We start from the raw sequence: 12052 nt of genomic DNA on the forward strand, positions 1-12052 counted from the left end.
GAGAGAGATACCCCTGTATTTCCTCAGTGGTCAATTGTAGGTAAACAAATCTTGTTTGGACATCCTAAAAACCTGTGTTGACGCATTTGAAATATGTATTAAAAAACGTACCAGTCTCTGTTACTACCATGCAGATAGAGCAATCTTAGCTAAACGCAAGCATGCATGAGCGGTTATTAATTCGTACCAACCGGCTTCTCCATCCTCATACCCGGCCTGTACATATTCAAATCACTTGAATCTAAGATTCATGGCCCTCAGACTGGGAGAGCTTCTTTTTTGAAGCACTAGCCCCCTGGCGCCGCTCAACCGAAGAAATTAAATGCAGGGGCTGTGGCGAGTCTGATGAATCCCTTGAGCATGTTCTGTGCATTTGCCCAGCCCTGCTGGATGGGTGTAAAAAAGTCTCTGAATGGAGTGGAATAGGCCAAGAGTTCAAGCCTGTCGGCAGAGCATTATAGCAGCACTTAACCCAGAAAAAAACGGCCTTAAACATCTGATTGACGAAATGTATCCATCTCCCATATCAAAGGTTTGGGCCCTTAGGTGGCCCCCAGGTGGCCTAGTCCAGTGAAATATTAGCTGCTACCTGTAAGCTGCTGCTTCTTTTCTGACAGCTGTGAGAAGTAATTAGACTGCTGCCAGTACTGGAATACATGAATTGTATTCCATTAAAAACCAATCCATGTTATAAAAGCAGATAATCTTAGATGATATAAAGACCAATTATATATAAATATAATAATATTAATAATAATACATATAATTTATAAGTGAATAAATACATAAATACAATTTATTTATTTATTCACTTATAAATTATATTTATTATTATTATTATTATTATTATTATTATTATATTTATATATAATTGGTCTTTATATCATCTAAGATTATCTGCTTTTATAACATGGATTGGTTTTTATTGCATTGTATATTCTAAAGATTTTAATTCACCGTACACAATAAAGATATATTACTGTCTTGACTCTGGCTTCCAGGACTGGAGTTGGACACCTATGAGTGTTCATTATTACAGGGCCACTGATTTGTTTGAACTAATGAATCCTCGATAGTAACCATACAGATAATTTGGTTGCATGTCAGAAAATAAAGGGCAGCACTATTGTAATGCAAAAATATTGCAGCCTAAATATAAATAACCAATATACCATGAAGGTGAATGTAGATAGCTAAGCAAAAATGTACTTTTCTTAACTCCACATCTACAGATCTTGAAAATATGTATGCATTATCTTTGTAAGTAAATATATGTGGAATTTAGGAAAGTAAAACTACATTTACCCTGTATATAAATAACTTTGTTATATATTGGCCCCAATACTTCTGCGGTACGATATTTTGATAACAATATTCTAGCAGTATACCAACTTTTTCATCTCACTTCCAAATACCTGGTCCAGAATCACCAAGAATAAGGATTCCAGAATGTATGTTTACTTCAGCATACTTGGTTTTCGTTCCCCAATCCTGCACCACCAACAATGAGGATCCCAGAATGCATACTTATATGAGGATGTTTGGTCCTCTTTCCCCAATTCCGCATCCCTGACAATGAGGATCCCAGAATGTATGCTTATATGAGGATGTTTGGTCCTCTTTCCGCAATCCTGCATCACTGAAAATGAGAATTCCAGAATGTAACCTTATTTGAGAATGCTTGGTTCTGTTTCCCCAATCCTGTATCACAAACACTGATATTCTAGAAGATACGTTTATATGACAATGTCTGCTTTTAGTTCACTAATCCTGCATCACCGACAATGAGGATTCCAAAATGTTCTTACACTTGAGGATGCTTAGTTCTAGTTCCCCAATCCTTCATCAGCGACAATGAAAATCCCCAAATGTATGTTTAATGAAGGAAGCTTAAGTTTCCCAATCCTGCATCACTAACAATGAGGATTCCGGGATGTATGTATTTTGGAAGATGCTTGGTTCCAATTCTCCACTCCTGCATCACCAACAATGATGAGTCCAGAATGTATGTTTATTGGATGATGCCTGGTTCTGATTCCACGATCCCGCGTAACCAACCAGGAGGATTCCAGTTTGTACCTTTGTTGGAGGATGCTTGGGTCAAGTTCCTCGAGTCTCCATCACCGACAACAAAGATTCCAGAAGGTGCCAGTAACATCTAGAAGGGAGGCTGTGCGTAGATAGAACATGCCTGAGATATCTCAAGTAACTGTTTGCTCTGTGTTAACATAAAGAGATGACACCATCTGAAGTAGATATAAGGAGAAGGTAACATAAAGCCCCATCAGCATCAAGGAAGCCTACCCTGCTCTGCTTAGATCTTCCACAGCTCTGCCAACTTTTCAAGAAAGACAATCCATGACACAAAAACACTGAAATACACCCAAATATCACTCTCTTACACACACTTGGCTGAGGGGTTGATTTAATTACATAAGACCACTTTACACTCTTCTGCAGTCCTTTTCTTTGATGTATTGTTCTCATTACCCAATACTGCATCACCAGAAATCACCAGCCCCAAGGATTCCTCAGTGAATATTTGGTTGATGGTGTCTATTTCTTGTTCACCAAACCTGCATGAGCATTATTCATCCTCTAGGATTCCAGAATGTACCTTTCGACGTCTTATTCTCTTCTTACGACATCTTATTCTCATTTTCAATCCTACATTACTAACTGTTACCTGTAATAATTATTCCAGAATGTGCGATGGTGTCTGGTTTGAGGGATTATGATATGGATCCATGTGCAGGCCCTTTTTGGACCCTAGCTAAAGTGTTTGCTTTGGTTACTTACCGGTAGTCCTATTTTTCGTGTGCAGTCTGGGCTATGTAACTTAGATCTAGGGTTTGGGAGTAGGAAGCAGGTGGTAATGTAGACTGAATCCGGTTGAATGACAGCACAGTGTCTGCAGTGCAGAATTAGTCTCATCCGCCCTCATCAAGTAAGCCGTGTGAATTGCGTCCCTGAGAGTCGGCACATTACTTCAATTTATAATCACTGGATCCCAAGTGCCCTCACGTTACCAAGCTTGGCATCGGGGAATAAAAAGTGTAATGAGCCCAGAATGACTCATTACGAAATTTGGGAATATAATTGCAAAAGCCATAAACGTTTGGCTGCTTTTCTGCCATTCTCCTGTTTCTTTTTCAAGATTATGGTAAAGCACTACAATTTTTCAGTGCTAGCAAGCCCCACTCTTTCTGACTTTTATGAATACTTTCCCCATGCCTCACTTTTTGGCGAATTTCGTTTTCTGATGCACTGGTCGTCCTCTAAATGGCTCTAGCAACATTGGGTGTGTTTTTTGTACATCCCCAGCTCCTCAAAGTTCTTTCTCACTCCCACCACTTTAATAGTAAACGGCATTGCATCATTTCTGCGTAGACCATGTTGTCCTCTTTTTAATAAGTCGGAGCTTAAGGCAATGTTATTAAGGGCATCCCATCACAATTTTCCAGAGTCTTGTGTGTGCTGAAAGAAGATCTCAAATTCCTCAGCCCTTGAAGTTAGTTGCTATTGGTGTAGAGTTTGCTCAGTCCTTGTTATTTAAGCCCTTAGGAATGAAAGTCTCCCTCTCTTGCTCAGAGCTGTCAAGTGCTTTGGGTAAATGTTTGTTGAAGCATAAATTCTCTATTTTGGTGTTTCCATTTAAGGAGATGTTCTTCAACACACCCATATTTCTGTCATTGAGGTTTCAATCCAGGTTAATTTAAGGATCTCCACTGCCTGCAGCAATTTACGCTTTCCCCTTTAGAATTGTCTGCCCCTAGCTGCTAGTATAATTTACTAAATTGATCTTGATTGTGCCAAAAGGCGAGGGCTGTTTTGGGGGGAATTGAGATTGCCACCTCTCAATCACCTGCTGCTTGCCAAATACTGAGAATATTTGATGAGTGCCACTATCAGGGATGCTTCATCCATCCACTAATATTTGTGGAATTGTGCAAATGTGTGCACCGCCTTCAAAGTTAATTGGCAAATTCCTTCCCAGAAGAATATAAAATGAGAATGCATCCTTTCACCATTAACACAATACACAAAGTGGCACCCCCAGCGCTGCCAGATTTCCAAATTTCTTCAGTGCATCAATGTAAACATTTAAGAGCTGTGACATCTAAAGGATTTTGGGGGCCCATGGCCAAAGGTATTTTGGGGGCCCCTTTGGAACAGGTTTGAATGTATGACCCAGTTACAGCTCAATCATGCCCTCTTTGGCCAGGTCACTGACAGTGCTCAGGCACACTGGTCCAAATTCTAAAGGTGTTTACATCTAATATTCAGGGATAGTGATGTGTGTTTTCAATATTGTAACACAGCAGCAGCTCACTAATATTACTGCAAAGAATATCTGTCACCCTCTCCCATTTCTCTTATGTGAGGTCCTGTTTTGATCTAAAAAGCTTTGTTATGGATGTTGCATGAAAAAGAAAAATATTTGTCTAAAAATGTCTGTTATAGACTCTTATACATTCTTCACATTAAAAATCAATTAAAGGAAAAGTTATTTAAATCAGTCTGTTTAAGAATTATTTAAGGTCATAAGGACAAGACTTTCTCAGGGGGGTCCTTGAAAGGCTGAGGCACTGGGCCAGAGCCCACTTTGCCCACGCCTTAAACGTCTCTGGCTACCATCTCAAATTCAATTAGTTCAAACATGGATACAAAGTTAAATCATCACGAGTTGGTTTGATTAGTAAACACCATCAACACAATGTTTTCGAGCAAGGGCCCTTTCCACCTAGGGTTCCACAGATTTCATTTAACTAATACATGTATTCACCACTTCAGCATCCTTTGCACAGAGGCACTGTACGATAGCCATACATCTGCCTACGCCATTCTGAGAACAAAAATGGCAATTCTGCCAAGAATCCTGGTACTTATAGTCATCATATTAAATTTCATAGTATACACATACCCACAAATAAACAAACTTAATGCAAAAAGGAATTATAGATGGGTGAAAGGCTGTGTTATCTAGTGCACTCACACTGTTCTTCTCCCATCGATGGATGAAAGGATTTAAGTGGGGCAGGTTCTGCAAGTGCTCAGCCCAGGAAATAAATAGAAACAGACATTTAAAAAGGTTTTTACCTAGCCTTGTGCTCACATCCTTAAGTTTGGAATCAAAAACACCGATTTCATTCTTGACCCATATGCAAAACACTTTGAATAACCCAAGTCACTGATGTAGTGCCTTTTACGTTGCACGTTTTCCACTACATGTTGCCTGGTATCTGGGTCCCTCTTAATAGTATTATTTCATTTTGCCAGATGTTGTGTCTCTAAAGGCTAGCTTGTATGCAGCTTAAGTCTTGGTTCGCCAGAGTCTTGGTTAACCAGTTGATTCACCGTGTGGTGAGTTCGCGGTATGGAAAGGTATTCATGATGGAACCAATTGAGAGTTTAGGAACTGAGACTGAAGCCAACGTGAGTCTCTGACAGTGCCTGTAAGTGAGTCATACAGGTGATCTTCCTGCATGCCCATCCAGTTCTTGGCCTCTCTGCAGAGTGCTCAAAGGAATAGTCATAGATGTGGCAACTTTAATTATGAATATGTGAGAAACATGCACAGTGCCAATGGAAAAGCAAGTACAGTGTGTCTGTGTGTGAGAGAGAGAGAGACAGAGAGAGAGAGAGAGAGAGAGAGAATGATAAAGTGGAGGAGCGAATGAGAAAACAGCAGTAATGGAGCAGAGGGGGATGCGTAGATGGAAGCACTTTTGAAAGGTATGTGTGGATAAAAAGGGTGTTAGTGAATAACACAATGGAAAGGGTTGTAAAGGGAAGTTCGGGCGTTGTTACTCATAAAAATAAGCACCGACAAGAAATGGTAAAGTCAGAAGGTCTGACTTATTTTAGGTGTATGTGATTAAGGTGTGATGTATGGAGTTACACTACCAGAAAATATACATAGATGCAGCCAAAGAATGGTGGCATGCCGTGTCAAGGGCACGCTTCTGTTGAACATGTTTAGGCCACGTCCATAATTACACAGACCACAACTCATATAATGGATTTGTATTTATGCTTCTTTGGCCACACTCTCTAGTCACCCATCTACCTTTTTCATCCCACTTACAATGCTCACATATTGCAGTTTATAATCGCTCCCACCCTCGATGGATCAGGAGCAGTATCTCCGCTGCAGTCTTCCATCCCTCGTGCTATGGGTGGGTGACGCGGCGTGCTGCTGAGCCTCTCAACAAGGCTTTCCTACTGGCTTGTCTCCCTGGCAGTCATCAGATCTCTCTTTCTCCTTCCTTTGGTCCTCAGATGGTGATCTTCACAGAGCCTGGCCTTCAGGGTGAGCAGCACGAGATCTGGGGTGATATCTACGATGCCACCGTCCTTGAGCTTCCCAGCGCCATCTCTATTCGGGTGATCCGTGGTGGGTGAGTACAGGAAGAGTGGAGTTAGAGGTGGTGAGTGAGTGGGAGATGGGTATGTGGTGGGAGTGAAGTCCAAGGTGTGTGAGTGATGGGTACATAGGATCTTGGGTTTGTTAGCGAGCAGACGTGATATCCCAATCGAGAGAGTGAATAAAGAATTTGGGCCTCATTTATGAAAAGTGACACATCGCTATGAGAAAACAGCAATGCGTCACTTTTCATTGCACCCCCCTTGCGATACCAATGACGCATGATATTTTCAGTATGACGCATCATGGCGCAAGGAGTTACAGATACGTCAGTATTTTCTGACGTGTCTGTAGGTGCAAAAATGACGCATTGCTGGAGTGTGTCACAAAAGTGACGCAACTCCAGCATTAGGTCATTACACAGGGCAAGTCCCATGTTAAATGTGCCTGCGTCAGTCTTACGCCTGCCATGAGGCAGGCGTAAGATATTGACGCATTTCCTTCCTAGAAGTGACGCAGTGAAATCTCATAGATTTTGCTGCATCACTTCTACGACTCTTTCTTCCGTTGGAACGCCCTCCCTGTATACATAATACCTGGCGCAAGTATAACATGGCGCAGGGGTTTACAAAGTGACGCATCTACCTAGATGCGTCACTTTGTAAATATGACGCAACATGGCGCATTTTTTACACTGCTGGTGTGTCACAAAAAGTGACGCACCGGCGGCGTAAAACTGACGCAAGGCCTCATAAATAAAGTCCCCATGTCCTTAGATGGCGCATCGGGTGGGTGTAGTGCTTGCTTGGGTTTGAAGGGGCTGATGTCAATGGTGCGTGAACGGTGACTATCTGGTGTCCTCAGTTTGTGAGTGAGTGAAAGTGATGCCTCTTGTTAACGTGGACCAAGGTTGCCACCTTAATGTTAGAGATTGTTTTTGGGAGGGGCAAAGCATTAACTAAGATGGATGCACAGTTAAGGCATTACTGTTTGGGTTCAACAGCACCCAAATAAAAACAAGCATTTGCAATGCAATAGGTCTCACATTGGCAAGAGTTTAAGTTATTAGCATTGTAATTGATAATGCCTTTTATTTATCTGTTTTGATAATTAACACATAAATAAAAGGCATTGTCATTTACAATGGCAATAGCTCAGTCTCTTGTAAATGCAAGACCTATTTAATTTCAAAGAAACGGCTGTCATTGTCCGGGGCTGCTAGGAAAGTGAAACCGTGCATGGCGCGCTGAATGTTGCAAGGAAGCATGTCGTGCCTGCAGTAGGAGACACTCATTAAAGAATAAAATGCTTACAGACTGACATACCGTGTAACAACAGAAGTAAAAGGGCCAGTCCTCCTGGGAGGTTACAAATGAAGTCAAGGTGGTACTAGGGTGGGACTATCAAGCCTATTAACGAATCAGAAGCCAGCATTTACAAAGGAAAATGACACAAGCCAATGAAAAATATGGACGGAGCTTCAAGTCCATACTCAAATATTGCATGCCTCGCAGAGCAGCCATGCGCTGCCCGGGCTCGATCTAAAAAGATACAACAAAAGCCCTTTTTATGAATGGCTCGGTAAATTGAATGGATTTTCCATTTGTCCGAATTACGTATACCCGGAGTACTGGTAACTCCGAGGATGGAGAAAATCTCCCCCATTATGTGTTGGATCCTAAGGGTCTCCTTAGAAATAAAGAATTACTGAGGGGGATCAGTAATTCCAGTCTTATTCCCCCGGCAATTCCTAATTTTGAGCCAGACTTTTACTCGTAGACCGTTTGGATGAAAGTTAAGAGCTCTGTGGTGTACCGAAGATCTCAAAATTCTGATTGAGCTGGCAACAGTCGTTACTAGTCCCATGCATCGGAATTAAGATGCCACTTGCAATGAGGGCCAAAATATTGTAAGTGTACCTAATACGAAATAGACACAAAAAGAACATTTGACGTTATAAGCCATGATGGTAAAATTGAGGTAGTAGAGAAAAGTAATTCTGCACAGTTTATGACCTCTTAATCCCTTAGGCCACACATTTGTGAATTGGTGAGGAAATAATATTAAAAAGCAACAATAGAAACAGTCTCTTTGGGATACAAACTACTCCAACGTAGTATGCAGTTTCAAATTGGAAGCACGATAGAGATTACGTTTGAAAATAGTATTATAGTACATGCCTCCATTACACCAACATGAGAACAGTGCTCCAGCCGCAGACACAACGCAAGTCTACTAGATTCCCACACATGCCCCTCTCCCTTCTTGTCCAAGGTAAAGGGAGACAGACCCAGCCGGGAACCTCAACTCTCGGAAGAATCCGACTGCAGTCTGTGGGTTCTCCTGGGACCCTCACTGGCAGCCAGCAAAGCTACATCCACAAAGGGTCCTCAACTACTTAATGAGTGTAAATAACTCCCCCACCACCAAAGCTGGCAAGGGCCACACCTTCAAAGGCATCCTCCCTGGCATAGATTAGCATAACTTCTGCTAACCTAAGAAGGAAGGAAGAAAGGAAGGCAGCCTAAAGACCTGTTTGCATATTCACTGGTTAGATGAAGTATTGAAGAAGGTTTTTGTAATCTCTCATATGTTATGATTTAAAAGCATAACATGCATATTTATCAGTTATAAGTTTCATTGTAAAGTACATTTAGCTTCTAATTTACATTTAACTCACTGCTACCGTCTAGATCTGGAAGCTATCCATAAATTGTTTTAATTCAAAGAAGGTTACTTTCACTGTGCACTTATGGACATTGAAACAGCTACCATCAAGAAACTGCTTTTATCCGGTGTGCTTTTAAGAGTAGTACACTGCTGTGCAAATGCAGGGAGAACTCATATACAAGACATTTGACAGGTGTGCACTTCGCACCAAAATGGACCCTTGTGTACCCAGCAGCAGGTATACCTTCTGCTATGCCTCATTCGCTTTACCAGGGTGTGGATACCTAAAGGATGTTTGTCCTTTTACACATAACATAAGGGCTGAACCAAGGTATAGCTTCACCCATCAGTGGAATCCGAAATAAAAAGTACAGAAAAGGCTATGGTTTAGGGCTTACTGTAGGGCAGAAGGAATGCCCTACACACTCACCACAGAGGTTGTGCATTTGTGTTTCAAATGGGCATCTGAGTAGACAGAATATATGACGTTACTATTCCATCTATTACCCCACAGTAGGTTACAATGCGGACATTACATTGTCCGCGTTGTTACCACGCATGGCTTTACATCGCAAGTCGTTTCTACGACTTGCCCTAGATGGCACGCTGGACTTAGGAATAGTATAAATTACTATTCCTACTCCAGTTAGCGCAACACCAGGGAATGTGTTGGATTTAAAATCCAACACATTCCCTGGTGTTAAGAGGTGAAAAGAGAGAGATAACGGGAGGCGTGTAAAGAGGCGTACACGTAGGCGTGCACTTGACGAGTCAGAGGAACGTCACAAATGGGTGGATGCTTAGAGAAAGTTTGCAGGATCAGCAGAAACCTTTGGCACGTATGCGCGCGCAACTGAGCATGACGTGTAACTGGGGAGAGCTGGGGGCTTGACTTTAGCACTAGTAGAGGAGACTAATGTCTGGGATGTCAGAACGACCTGTACCTATAGCATATCTGGTATCTTGTGTTTAGAGGATGTATTATCAGAAGTAAAAGGTCTCTCGAGCAGAGGCCGTTCATCACCGAATGCTAGTGCGTGCATATGGATCTTCATGCAATGTACGGGGGCCATGGGCCTACCATAGTAACGGGTGCAGTAAATTACTTGCATGGAGACAGGAAGGCAGGGCCCTTTGCTCTGCAGCCGGGAATATGTTTACCTATTTCACTAGACTGGAATGTGTTCTTACGGAGGCTGAGCAGATAACTGTAGGCAAAATATCGTCTTGGCAGGCAGGCCAGGCCGAGCCGGGCACCGCTCGTCTGGGCAGGATGTAAGGTAGAGGTCAGGGTTGCATACCTAAACTGCAGCTTTCAGAGACAGAAGAGACTCAGAGCCTCAATTAAGGGCCTGGCTCGGCTGAGCCAGAAAAACATGGAGAAAACGCGTGCTTTATTCAAAAGTGCACCATGTAAAGACGTTGGCACCATAGGCCTAGAAGCCAAATTAACGTGGTTTTCTTGGAGAACTGTATAGCTGACATGTTAACGTTGGACGCAAATTCATATGCGTCTTCCTGGCAGGCACGGAAAAGGAATTACATGACATATATGGGGCACGTGTGCATGGATGGGGTGCGAGTGGGGGACACATTGGTTACCTAAAAATGTATATATCCTCAATTGCCTGCCTGTCTTTTCTTGTGTTTGACCCTCCCCTAGGGCATGGACCAAGTACCTGTCTCCATCCACTGCTATCGTTTTTGTAGCTACTTTTTAATTGTGTTTTACGCACTCCAAACAAGTATTTGTGTTTTCGCTCTCGCTCCTTTCCCCATTCACTTCTTTTATGTCTCACCCCCACCCCATCCACCTTTAGTTGTGTTTAAGTACTCCATATGAGTGCTTGCTACTTAGGTTTATTCCCATTTCTTTTTCAATAACAAACAAGCAAATGCCACTGACTCCATATTCCATGTTGCTTCTGCCAACCCCACATCCTCCTTCTTAATAGCTGTTCTTGCTTTCTCTTCACACTTGGAAGAAGGAATGCTGCAATGTCTTGCAGGCAGAACATGAGTTACAGCAAAACCAGACAGAACAGTATATAAAGCCCTAATATGAAAAGATTTTAAAGTGAAAGTGATTTTGAAAGCTAGGGCCCACTGCCCATAAACTCTGCACTTTCTACTGGCAACTTGCAAACCTATCGCTAATGTGGCAATAAGACAACTAAAAAAGGAGGAAGCAGCTTAAATCGGCAATCAGAACCCATGGCATTATGGGCATACAAATGAACCATGGAAGGCTTTCTCCACATTGCTGTTACGTACTTGTAAGAAATAAAGCTGATATGCAGTCAACCAGAATTTGTCAATACTGCAGTTGTTTGCCTGGAGAAAGACATATTTTATGGAAAGACAAAAAATTACACAAAATGAGTTTTATTAGCAAAATACCTGCATTTAAAACAGCTTCCAAACATTTGATACTGGATGGTTGGGGTTGTCTACGTGTACCTACAGTGGGAAAAATGTGTCCAGAGCTGGAAAAGTTTTTTTTTCACTTTTCGAAACAAATTGCCTAAACAGCTATTGATGATAGAGAGGAACATGCACCTCATCCTAATAATGCTCCCACTTCATCACAGCTGCCCCTCCGTCTTCATCGCACTTCTGCCCCTCCATCTTCATTGCACTGTTTCTCTCCATTCCTCCCCGTGCTACTGCTCCCCTTCTTCATCACATTGCACTTTACTCCAATCTACTCTACTCCACCTACCCCACTCCAATCTACCCTTCCCCACCATCCTACCCCAATCAGACCCAATCTACCCCTCTCCAATCTACCCTACACCTATCTACACCACTTCAATCCAACACAATCTACCCCACTTTAATCAACAACAATCCACCCCTCCCTCCCCACTCCAATCTACCTCATTCCAATGTACCACAATCTACTCTACCCCAATCTACCCCACCCCAGACTACCTCAAACTACCCCACTTTAAAATATTCCAATCTACGACAATCCATTCCACTCCAACTTTAACTACTGGCTGTCAGACGAAC

General features: G+C 42.2%; 1 protein-coding gene across 1 annotated transcript in view; it reads left to right on the plus strand.

Moving 5' to 3' along the window:
* CRYBG2 (crystallin beta-gamma domain containing 2) overlaps nt 1-12052 on the plus strand; it is a 467695-nt gene that overhangs the window by 395052 nt on the left and 60591 nt on the right. Inside the window, exon 6 of the mRNA XM_086957632.1 lies at nt 6283-6401. Within this exon, the coding sequence (XP_086813758.1) occupies nt 6283-6401 (119 nt within the window). The remainder of the gene's footprint in view (nt 1-6282; nt 6402-12052) is intronic.

This window comes from Lissotriton vulgaris, chromosome 2_1 (assembly GCF_964263255.1).
Source record: "Lissotriton vulgaris chromosome 2_1, aLisVul1.2, whole genome shotgun sequence".
Classification (NCBI taxonomy): Eukaryota; Metazoa; Chordata; class Amphibia; order Caudata; family Salamandridae; genus Lissotriton; species Lissotriton vulgaris.